Genomic DNA, 12,551 nt, shown 5'->3' on the forward strand with positions numbered 1-12,551 from the left:
TGAGAAACTGACTTAAGAGAGTAAAACCAAAACACACAGCGGCAGTGTGTGGGTCCCTCCTCCCTAACGAGTTTAGTTTAGCGAAACATGACTTCACTTAAAATAAGCTGTTCCTCATCCCTTTAGGCTGTTGGACTTGGTGTCCGGTTTATCAAGTTGGGAGGTCTTTCTCGTGGCGAACGGGTGACCAAGTACAACCGCCTCTTTACTATAGAGGAAGAACTTGGCCAGAATGGAACACTGGGTATGTGCTGCTTTCTGCTTTGTTTTCCTTTAGCCATGAATAAGAGAACAAAGATTGGGAGAGGGAGGAATAGAAGTCTCTCAGCAGGCGGGCAGGGGAATCCAAAGACTATAAATAAGTGCTGACAAAACCAGGATGGCATTTGCCACAATGTGCATTGTTTTCTTAATGGATTATCTATTTACCTGAATGTTTAAAACTCTCGCCCTTTTTTTTTTTTTTTGATGAATAGGCTGTGTGATGCTTTTCAATAGACTTAATTGATTGGAATTTCCAAGCCTACCTTTTGTTATGGTCCAAATTATACTTAAGGTTTCTCTGCACAGCCCAAGAAAGTTAAAGACAGATGTTTCCCTGGTGGTTCTTGGCAACAATTTGTCGTACTTAAGTAGACAGCATGTTAATTTAATCTACCTTGGAAAGACTACAGTCTCAAGAGAAATGAACCAGTCATTTATGACATCAAACTTTGTAAATCTGCATGGATAGAAGCAGCTTATGTACCAGCTACCTGGAGAGAAAACCTCCAATATGCATTTTTACTCTTTATGTATTACTGTGATAGCTAAAAGAAAGCATGCAAAGACGTTTAAAGAGACCAATACTTGTCTTTGCAAAATTCTAAAACTATTTGCATTTTAAAATGGAATTGACAGACTGCAAAAAAGGATGTTATTTAAGTAGTGCTGACGTACTTGTTACCATAAATCAGGGGTCCCCAACTTGCGGGATCTAATGTCTGATGATCTAAGGTGGATCTGATGTAATCAATAACAAAGTGCACAATAAATCTAACGCACTTGAATCATCCCAAAGCCATCCATCCCCTCACCACCCTCCCCTGGTTCGTGGAAAAACTGTCTTCCATGAAACAAGTCCCTGGTGTCAAAAAGGTTGGGGGCCGGCCACTGCCATAAATGTAACTCTTGAATGAGATATATTACAGAAAGTATTGTGGACAAGCAAGGAAGTCCTACTCAATACAGGCACTTTTTTCAGGGACCAATAGAAATAGTAACTATAAATTTGTCACATGTAACATATGTAATGACCTTGACACACATCTTAAGATTTATAGAAAAAAAAAAGATATAATGGGGAGACTATGTTTCAGTCATGTAAGGGCAGTCAAAAGTTCGTATTATTTAGTGTGTAACATGAGGGCTTTTTTTTTCAAATGGGTAAAATTATATGGCTCCTACTTACTGTCTGATTAATTTTTGTCATCCTGACTCATGGAAGCTTTAGATTCCCTAAATGACCGATCACATTTCCAACCAGACTTCGCCACAAGGGGAACAGCTGCTTCCGGGCATCAAAAAGGACTCTAGTGACCGGGGGCCCAGCTCCTCCCTGGTGACAGTGCCGGCCTCTGAGCATTCCGGAATGAATTAACAGATTAACGAGGATTTTGCTGACATTGGCAGTGGTCAATACATGTGAAGGGGGACCAAAAAAACTGGAAAAGCAAACCACTCCACTGAGAGGTTGCGTAGGAAATCTTGGCAAAAGCTCAGCCGTTAAAACACTGTTCTTGCCTACGGGGACCTGAGTGCAACAGTCTAAGCTGACAGAGGCTGATCTTGGAATAGTTAGTTGGCAACGGTTTGTCTCATGCAGAGCACTGGCCTTCCCTCCAGTTCATCTTCCTCTTATCCTATGGTGCTCAGCCTCTGCCCAAAGTCTGCTGTATACCAGACGTTCCAGAATGTTGTCTAAGGATACAATGCAGACTGAACAAAACAAGTGTATTGCAGCTAACGTATAACCAATGACAGGCCCACTCTTTCGCAGGTCTAGAATCCTTTCTAATGGTGGTGTGACACCTCTGGACAGTTCTGAAGCTGGTCTCCTTTAAATCCTGTAATAAACATAAAAACTGGAACCAGGGGCTTCCCTGCTGGTCCACTGGTTAAGACCCTATGCTTCCAATGCAGGGAGCATGGGTCTGATCCCTGGTCAGGGAACTAAGATCCCACATGTCACATAGCCAAAAAAAAGAAAAAAAGAAATCAGCCACTGAATTAGTAAACTTTATTGTTGTCATTTTTTAATAGGCTTCAATGAAGAACACACATTTTTCTCCTGGAATGAGGAAGCTGAAAAGGCTGGTGAGCTGCACGAGGTCCCTGAGCCCATCTTCCCCACAGAAGTTGCGGAGGAACTCGCCAAACTTTGAGCATCTTCCCACCGGGGTTGCACGCACCCCAGCTGACAGCCACACCACTCAGACTGTTAGACTGATAGACCTGGAGGATATCTTCATTTTGCTTTTGCTCCAAAAACTTCACTAACTTGTGTGCTTTTTCTTCCTTTACGTTTACTGTTTGGTGAAAGACAGAGATAGTATTTTGCCTGAAATTATACCTGTGAACCTGTCTTCCAGCCGTCACATTTCTGTGGGGATCCTGTTTGTACCTGTTCATGCTCTGGTTCATGGAAAAATTGTCTTGCACATGTTTGTATATGTCCATTTGAGGGGGAGGGGTCATGACCCAGTAGAACAGTCCAATATTTTTGCCACCAACTCCACACTCAGTTCAAACACCCCATACTTTACTAGTCAGAACATCTCTAAAAATAAACATCTTTTACACTGGGAGCTTTCTCTGCCAGGAAAAGGTATACATCTTCTCTTTTTATCTTAAATATCCATGCTATAAAGCACACACACAGTTTTATAGCCAACCTCGTGCAAAACTATGAGTTTCACATATTTTTTTAAGAGCCAAACAGCTTCCTCTAACTTTCCTACCCTCAAATCCCTTTTCTCTGATTCCCACCTCTTTCTAAATTTTAATTTTTCATCTATCATTTATATCCCTGGGGAATCTCCTTAGAGCCTTTTTGGAATGAGTATAAATGAGAAAATAAATGAGTATAAATTCAGTAAACACTGAGTTTATTCATTTGATGAATGAATAAATACTTTTAAAGTCATTAAATGCATAATTATTTTTATTATAGCATCTAGTAGGTGATTAAAAACGATGCAACATATAGATTGTCTTTTTTGAAAGCTGGTATTGGGGTGATCGAGGAGAGTCAAAACCAATCATGTTCAAACACTGACCTGTAATATAATAACATCCAGTGGCTTTATATGATTTAAATTCTCTGTTCAGTTACCATATTTTTTCCCGAAATTACATAAACTGCTACGTACTGACCTGTGAGAAAGTTGGCTAAGTTTAGATTTCTGGTGTATTCTCTAAGTTTTTCTAAGCACTCCGAGGACCTCTCTGTTGAAGAGAGTGCTAACAGGGAGATGTAATGATCTTATGGCAGAGCCAAGGCCTTACTCTCAAAGCAGTGACTTAAAGTAGGCTCGGTGGCAGGTTCGTTCAGAGCCCAAGGCAGGAGGGTTGGTTGGTATCACTCTGAAGTTAAGAGCTGTGTCACAGTGCGCGATTGTAGTTGCCCTTCCTGATTCTTAGCAATAAACAATGTACCCACACACACATACACACACACACAGGAAATATGGGAGGTCACGTGAGAGTATGCCCTGAAACTGTGATACAAATTATAACCGAATGAAGCCACAACAAAAATGTACAACTTAGTAACTGAATAATTAAAAATTAACCAAAGAGGTGACTTATTACCTCAACCAAGTCAACACTAATTTTAGTGCTGAGCACTGCCTATTCTCCTTGACCTCACTTGAGGCCTGGGGTCACCAAATGGACATTAGCACTTTAAGTTTCTGAGAGTGATAAGCACTGTTTCTATTTATATATTTTCTCTCTCTACATACGTTACAGGACATGTAATAGATATAAACCGTATCATGGACCCAATGGACATGAGTTTGGGTGAACTCCGGGAGTTGGTGATAAGCCAGGGAGGCCTGGTGTGCTGCAGTTTATGGGGTCGCAAAGAGTCGGACCCGACTGAATGACTGAACTGAAGATATTACATATGAGATGAAAGAAACTCATCATACCCTTTATTAGAAATGGCAGGGGGACTGGGGAATGTTAGTGCTTGGAGGAAACTTCAAATCCAGTCCTTAAGTAAGGACTGCTTGATGACCATACTAAGGTCAATGATGATGAGAGATGCTTATCCATTCTCCACAACTTATTGCCACATAAGCTGAAGCCATTCCGTGATGAAATGATTAAATATGTATTGGAGTGGGTTGCCAGTCTCTTCTCCAGGAGATCTTCCCAACCCAGGGATCAAACCTGTGTCTCATGCATTGCAGGCAGATTTTTTTACCATCCAGCCACCAGGGAAGCCCCTAAACATGTATGGTGTGCATTTATAAAAATCATCCAAGCCTTGTTTTTAACATTCTGTGAAACAGACTATCATTTACCTGACAAATATCCTAAAAATGGCGTGGAAGGATAATTAACAGTAATCTTTACCTGCCCTACTCTATTTCTAATAGACATTTTACTGTTAACAAAAAAGGTAAGGAAGGAGGAATAATGGTGAGTAGTAGAATCTGCCTGCAATGTGGAAGACCCAGGTTTGATCTCTGGGTTGGGAAGATCCTCTGGAGAAGGAAATGGCAACCCACTTCATTATTCTTGCCTGGGAAATCTCATGGACAGAGGAGCCTGGCAGGCTACAGTCCACAGGGGTTGCAAAGAGTCAGACACGACTGAAGCTACTAACACACAGAGTCAGAGCCGCAACGTCCTTTGTTTTCACTCAGGCCAATCAAGGTTGCATGGTTTTAGCCCTGTTAACGCCACAGTTATTTCCACAGGAATGGTCAACTGCTGAAACCAATGGAGGTGAGTTTATATGAGACTAGCTCAGCTACAAAAAGGTACTAGAAATAATTTTATCAAAGTAATTTTAAATACTTTGTGATCATGGTGAAGGAATAAGCAGCTCAGAAAAAGTAAGAACCCTTTCAGAATACCAGTGACTAAATGTTGCCTGGTCCAGCTAACACATTTCACCAGATGACTGACTCTTTACCCTGGAAAGGGTGTGTGATGAGAGATGGAATTACAAATGTAACAGAATTTTGTATTTCCAAATACCTTTAAGACACATGCCAGCAGACAATATACACAGGGATGGGGAAAGCAGGAAGAAACGTAGCATAAAATTCCTCAAAAGAAATCATTTTGTGGATTATTAAAAATTACTAAACTTATCAAGTCTTATACAATTTTTTTATTAAAGGATGTCAAGTTTGGGGAACTAAACCAAAAATATCAATAACCACAAGTGACCTTTAGTGGGAAACTATTGGTGCTTTTTAATAAATGTGCTGAGGAGAGTTCAAATCACAGCATAACAGACCTTATTTCAGTGAATTAATGCCATTTGTAATTTGTATATCATACAGCAGTATTGTTCAATCAGGGGAAGTCACAGTTGAAAAGCATTACATTTTAATTCCCTATGAGTAAACTGATAAGCAACTGTAAAAACATCACTGGAAGAAACATGGAAACAGCCAAGCATAACGAACCTACAGAAGGATAATTATCTCCAAATTTAGGAAGTACATTTACTTGCCTAACCACCTTTTCAAGCCTATGTTTAGCATACGTGCAAAAATAAAATACAACTACTGCAATTATTACTATCATTTTCTTCCGCCCTTAGGTGAGTAACACCTGACAGCTTCATGCTGAGCTATGCTAACAAAACGAAACCTTTCACTTTCTTTAATAGTAAAATTACCCTTACTGAATCATTGTCATAAGAAAATGCATTCAAGTACATTACCACTTATTTTAAATAAACACCAATTTTGAAACAATCAACTTTGAAAAGCTGCATAAGTCTTTTTTTTTTAATCCCTGATTACATTTCTTTATTCGCTGTGGTAGACTGAAACATTGTATTTTTAGAGACTATCACCTAATTTGTTTAAAAACAAAACAAAACAACAAACTTGTGTAATGTAAAACAGCAGTGAAGCATGAAACTGTATGCTTGTCGCTTATCTTCACTGTACGTAAGAACTGGGATAAAATATGGTACTTGTGCCACATGAGTACATGAGAAAACACAATTGACCCATAGCACTGAACACACCGTTTACCAAGATAATACTCTATTAAATTCAAGCTTTGGACTTCACCTCAATTCTGCATTCAGGCCACTAGAGCATTCCCTCCAAAGTCTTTGGGAAGCTTTGGACACAATCATCCCATAGTTAATAATGTGTGTAATTAACACTGAGTATGAAACTGCTAGCTTGACATCAGCTCCTAAAATTTAAGCTTATCTCAGTATATCCTAGAAAGTAATTTGTATACCACAGTGCCTAACAATTTCCATGCTACTGAAGTTTCTCCATCCAAAAAAAAAAAAAAAGGATCAGATACGCAAAACAGAAGCTTCTCTGGGTTTTTTTAAAATCACCTTATTAAGCTAGTCAGTTCTGTTTATCCAATTATACACAAGTGCTGCAACCTTTCATCATTACATTTGATTAGTGGTATGCACATTACCTAAGAAGATAACATCTGAATTTTTTGTTATCTTCTAAAAGAAGTCACATTTAATACAGTAATTAGAAAAAAATCTTATCCCTATAAACATTAAAAAAAGCTACCAAGAATGGGTATTTTGCTAAATAGCTTACTTATATTTATAGGTGAACTACTTACAAAAGTGACATCAGAAAAGAACCTATATTCTGAATACAGTGACAAGAACAGTGTCTATAGCCCTTGCCAATACACCAAAACTAATCATGTGCTCGTTACAAAAGGACTTCCGCACGTGCCAGCCTTCGGTTTACAGATCAGCAGTTGGAGCTGCTGGAGTCTCTCACTCTCTGTTTGTATCCTGGTTTAGTTTCACCTTCATCATCCTTGTGTTGAGCTGGATCTTTCTCAGCGACCTGGTCTTTGGTTTGAGGTTCGTGTGTGGAAACAGGATCTAAAACTACAACCGGTTTGGCTTGTTTTCCACTGCCAATGTATTGTTTCCTGTATCCAGTGTTACTGGGAGGCCTAGGGGGTGAACAGTTAAACAAACAAACAAAAAATTAAAAGCAGAGAGAGAAAGCATTTATCTTTCCGTATTCCTGGATTCAGAGGAGCAAAAACCCCAAAACATTCTAAGTCTAGTCAACATGCAAAAAGTGGTCTTTGAGGTGCCAGCCATTAAAAAAAAAAAAGCTATTAGATTACATCTTAGGAACACAAGGCCAGAAGAAAGGCGGAAAAAGTCAGAGCAATTAACTGCAGAAGTGTTAAAAAGCCAAAGGCACCTACCTGCTTAATCGCACACTCTGCTCATAGAAGCACAAAGCTCACAGGTCCTCTGTGCATACCGCCCCACTGCCTGCTGCCCCCCACTCCTGCCCCACCTCTGCTTAGCTGGAAGGAGGCAGGGAGCCCCTCCCTTGTGTGCCCAGGGCACATGGAGTTGCAGACTAGCTCTGAGGAGACTACATGGAGGAGGGAAATAAATCACCACCATCCCCCATGGGCAGCTGAGAGATGTGCCAGCTGCTGCCGTTTGCTGGCAGGAATGACTCTGGTCAGACCTGGGGAGGAACGAGGGCGGATGGGAGAATCTAGAGGTAGAGGGTCAGCTGAAATGCCGAGTTACCACTTTTTCTAAAAAGGAGAGCCACATTTGAGAAAATTCTTATTGAATTTCAAATGGCAGTTTATTTTTCCACTGAGGTTTCCTCTCTTCTCTTCTGATGTAAGAAGCTACTGCTTCTCCAGCTAAACAGGCAGTAATTTCCTTGTGGAAATGGAGATGTCCTGAAACGCTCTTCTCTTGCCACGTGTCAGGAGATTAGGCTGAAGGCACCTAGTCCTCTCAGAAGACAGGACAGCAGCAACCATCTGAAGGGGCTAGACTGCTGATCTGATGCCTGGAGGTTGAGGGGTGTGTTGTAGGAAGGGCAGAGGCTATTCAGACTTATCTGGTCTTCCTGGTGGTTGCTAGGACGTTAACCATGACCCAGCAACCTTTGTCCCGTGTCCACCTCTGGATGTCAGGATGAGTAGTGATGAACTGCTGGCCAGGTCTCCCCACTGCTCTACTAGTCCCCCTGATCAGTCAATGTCTATTATTCCCTGACCCCTAGGTCAGACCTGCTGGTTGACACTCCCTTACTGCCTCATACTTCTCCCTTGTTGGACTTACCACAGTTACAGTTAAATAACCAGTTGTTAAATGTCTGTCTCTTTAAGTAACATGCAAGCATCCACGAGTTGGACTGTTTAGCTTTGTTCATAGTTATACGCCAGCACCCAGAGTAGACCCATTTGTGGAGTAAACAAATGAGCGAATACTAATGAACTACCTTACGTGAAAGGCTCAGAATGAATGCTCAGAAACCAAGGCTTTTGTGTGAGCAGGTCTGGATACCTCTATTGTACAACAAAAGCAACAAGAACAAATGATTAACTGTTGAGACAAAGTGGCCTGCACGATCCAGCCACAGGTAACAAAACTCCAACCCAGGGACCACGGTTTTATCACCTAGCGCTATGAGATCTGTCCTGATGTTTGAAAACCATTATAAGGCTTTCCAGTTACACTGTGTGACTTGATTATCATCAATAAGTAACTAGCACATAACTGTATGCTTTGGAGGAGTAAAAGCAGAGAGATGATCAGAGGCCTGAGAGGAAAGTTACAACGTAGTGAGCACAGATTCCTTTATTTTTGCCTGAATCTGGCAACACCCTTTTCATTAGCAGACACCTCTGACACTGCCCACCTGCTCTGGCCAAAGATCCACTTCTCAAGATATCTGTTACTGTGTTCTGGCAATCACCATGGGATGAATTTACCCCAGTGGTATCTGGCTTGACTTTCTCTGACCTAGGGAACACCTGAAAGACCGAATCCATGGTTGGAGAAGCAGAACCACTGTGAAAGGCCTAAGGATTCACTATAGGTTAGACCTCAGGCAATGGAGAGAGCCAGTCAGGCAGTCTACATGAGTCTGTGTATGATGCTGGGCCTGAAATCAGCATGTCGTGCAGGTGAGAAGCAGCAAGAAGCTGAGGACAAACAAGAGCCCCATCTCACAATCCCCAATCCTGAAGATGCAGGCGAGCTTCAGGGTAAACCTGGAGCCCTTCCACAGGGAATCACACATGCATCTGGCTCAAGATCTGGGGAAGCTAGAAGGGGAGATGGGGGCAGCTGTGCCACATGCCAACTAGGTAACAATGTGCATGAGCAGTAAAAGCACCTGCCCTACACACACTTTCAGAGCATTAAAAAAAAAAAAAAAAAAAGACTATTATGTCACTTCCACTTTCTAAATCTCATGCCAATTTCTCTTGTGGTGAAGCCTAACCTGGAAACAAATGGGTAAGAGAATTCAAGGGAATTCTAGAAAATGAAGTCCCAGCCTAGCTAAACTGTTACAGTCAAAGTCACATAAAATCTGCCAGTCAAGTCCCTAGTCTGGTTCTGCAACACTGGGTCTAAGCCCATTGCTGGCTTAGACCAGATAAGCTGGCCAGTCTGCTCGACACATGCAATGGAGGTATCCATCTCATTCCAGGTGAGCAATTTCCATCCACCCATACTGACCTTCATTCATCACTTTTGTAGAACTACCATGGATGTTTTCATGCCCACATGTGTCTGCAGGTGAAAGGGGTGGTGAACATATCCTAAAAATGCTTTCTTCATCAGCTGGAGGCTGAAAACTTCCAGGAAGTGCTCTTGGGGCTCCACAACAGCAACAAATGATGTTGACTCAACTGAAAGCTCAGAAACTCTGTATGGCCAGGCTCAATTTTCCTGGAATTGTCTCGGTCCAGAGAATTGCTGTTCTTTCCTGAAGTAGGCTTCTCAATAACTAATAGATTAATCTATTATTAATCTATTCACCTGTAGACTCCAGTTTGAGAACTCCTTTGCTTGTCACTGAACTTGGCACAGTGGAAAACTTCTTTGACTCTATGTGTTGAGAATCAGAGTTAACTAGTTTCTTAAAGATAATGACCACTGGCTTGTAATTCCAAAGGGCTGAAGCTAAAAGGGACTATGGCAATCATCTAGTCCAACTGGTTCTTTTACAGATAAGGAAAATGAGGTTTGGAGAAGGGAGGAGCAAGATCTAAAATTATACAGCTTATCAGTGGCAGAGCTAAGACAAGAATCAGAAGTTTCTATCTCCCTGTTCCTGACTCTCCCACAATATCACATAGCTTTTTACCAAAGGCATCTTCTAAAAACACGATGATGCCGCCACAGGCTAATTCTGATATGTTTACAGATTCTTTCTGAATCCTTGTTTTCACCTGCATGTTTCAGATCTATAAATACAAAATTCATCCCTTGGAGGTATCCCTTGTTTTGTTTCTTTCCTTTGTGACTTAAACCTAGCTCTTCCTGGTTTGACATCATTAAGTCCATTCCTGGTTCCCATGGGGGAGCAGCCCAGGGCTCCTTCCGGAATGAGGGGCCTCATTGTACCTCCAGTTCCATCTTATGGGGAGAGCCAGAAAGCCCCCCAGTGATGGTGCTCAGAACCCAGGCTCCTGCTCTAGGCAGCCACAGTGGCAGGTTCTAGAAGGTTAAATCTGAGGCTTCTCCCCAAGGTGAAAAATCCCAGGTGCTCAAACACAACAATCCAATAGGAACTGCAGTATACCACTGTTTGGTTCAGTTTTTCTACTTTAATTTGTCTAAGAGCAATGATCCCAAATAAGGAATTAAAGTCAGTATTCATAAAAAGGATGGCAGACCTTCTCTTGTAAGCTGCAAAATCTCCAAGCAAAGCTTAAATTTTAGAGCTGACATGAAGACTCAAATCATGGACTGTTCAGGCTGAGGGATTACTGACATGAACCAGTCCATCCTTCTCATTTGTCAGGTGAAGACACCAAAGAATAGTGGGTTAAATGCTTGTGTGGGCACACAATTTGTTAATAGCAGATAAGGATTAACATTGTGGCATCTTGACTTCTTGTCAAGTATTTTTTTTCTTACCACAACAGAGTAGCAGTGATTTTTTGATCCATTCAAATAGGTGTTTTTGTGAGTCATTTTCAATCATTTGTTAAGTGCTATTCCAAGACAAAAAGAAAAACCAAAAAGCAAAATAAAAGCTAGGAGAAAATATACTAATCTATGCCACTCTATGAAGCCTAATGCCCAAGTAGTGGGCAGGCCAAAAAATTCATTTGGGTTTTCCCATAACATCTTACGGAAAAACCCAAATGAACTTTTTGGCCAACTCAACACTACTTGGTTGCCCTTTCAGAAAGCAGTTACTTTTCCCTGCCTGCAAGAGGGCCAGAAGGTGAGGCTGGGGCAGATGGGGCCACTTGCTAGTAAAAGGGAAAACCTGACTCCAGCTGGTACTGGTACCAGAAGAATCAGAACAATTGCAAACGGTAATGCCCAAAATTGAACTTTATAATAAAGGGACTCAGTGATTTCTCAGACTGTGTTACAAGAGATGAAAGTGCAGCTTTCTAATTCTTAAAAAAGCACATCATTGTTTGCATTCAATGAAATTTCATTCAAAATCAACTTTCCACATTCCAATTATATTCAACAACATTCTAGCTAACATTTCGGCTTCAATTCAAATTAACTAATGCCCCCAAAGAGTCCTAATAGACATGGTTCTGAGCTCAATTGAATACAATCAAAGCTCATGAAATGAAGGGGGGAAAATGCTTATTTCATGCAAATTTTGCATATCACTCAAGCTTAATTTTACTGATAATATAAAGGTGGGACATTTTGAACATTACAGTGAACGAAACTTTTAAGCGGCGAGAGTTATTTTATAAAATGCTACCTCTGAAAAGCTGATTGCCAAACAGTATAAAAACGGTTTGAGGCATAAATGCCAAGTTCATTTCTATTTCCCTTCTGAGGTAACTATCTTTCAAATCGCAACAGCTGGACTATTTAACACAATCTGGTGAATCAAAGTATAGTTCTTCTCTGGTCTCCCAGTGGGACGCCTGCATTAGTCGGTGGCAGCCATCCAACAGATGACGCACAGCCGGACGGTCTGAACTCTGCTTCATTTACAATAAAAATGGATAAAGCCGCAATCATATTTACCACCTTCAAGGACAGAAAACGGAAAGATTTAAATGTGTCTTTATAAAGTAGTTTCTTGGGAAAACTCCAAAAAGGAAGTCCGTTTTACATTTTCCCTTGTGTGAAAATAAGAAGTCTCGCTGCCCGCCCCCCGCCCCCGGCCCATCCCCAAGCCCTTTACAGAGTTGCTGCCGCAGGGAAGAGCAGCGGCACTGCAACCAGAGCGAGTTTTGTTTCTCTTAGACGTCCTGTTTTTCAGGACATTTTAACACACTTGTTCAAAATTTCCCCAAATCGAGTTTCAAACAAGAGATGAAACTGTCTA

General features: G+C 41.2%; 2 protein-coding genes across 6 annotated transcripts in view; one reads left to right on the forward strand and one right to left on the reverse strand.

Annotated features, from left to right (window-relative positions):
- The window catches only part of ENO4 (enolase 4), a 28,045-nt gene extending 24,803 nt beyond the window's left edge, over positions 1 to 3,242 (forward strand). For 2 of the 3 annotated variants that reach the window (XM_055560181.1, XM_055560179.1), the window contains exons 13-14: positions 127 to 244; positions 2,302 to 3,242. In XM_055560181.1, the coding sequence (XP_055416156.1) occupies positions 127 to 244; positions 2,302 to 2,423 (240 nt within the window). In that variant the 3' untranslated portion in view covers positions 2,424 to 3,242. The remainder of the gene's footprint in view (positions 1 to 126; positions 245 to 2,301) is intronic. The other variant, XM_055560180.1, reaches the window with a different exon arrangement.
- Positions 3,243 to 5,374: 2,132 nt separating this feature from the next.
- The window catches only part of SHTN1 (shootin 1), a 110,070-nt gene continuing 102,893 nt past the window's right edge, over positions 5,375 to 12,551 (reverse strand). For 2 of the 3 annotated variants that reach the window (XM_055559842.1, XM_055559844.1), the window contains exon 17: positions 5,375 to 7,188. In XM_055559842.1, coding sequence (XP_055415817.1) covers positions 6,978 to 7,188 — 211 coding nt within the window. In that variant the 3' untranslated portion in view covers positions 5,375 to 6,977. The remainder of the gene's footprint in view (positions 7,189 to 12,551) is intronic. The other variant, XM_055559843.1, reaches the window with a different exon arrangement.

The sequence above is a fragment of the Bubalus kerabau genome, chromosome 22, assembly GCF_029407905.1.
Source record: "Bubalus kerabau isolate K-KA32 ecotype Philippines breed swamp buffalo chromosome 22, PCC_UOA_SB_1v2, whole genome shotgun sequence".
NCBI lineage: Eukaryota > Metazoa > Chordata > Mammalia > Artiodactyla > Bovidae > Bubalus > Bubalus kerabau.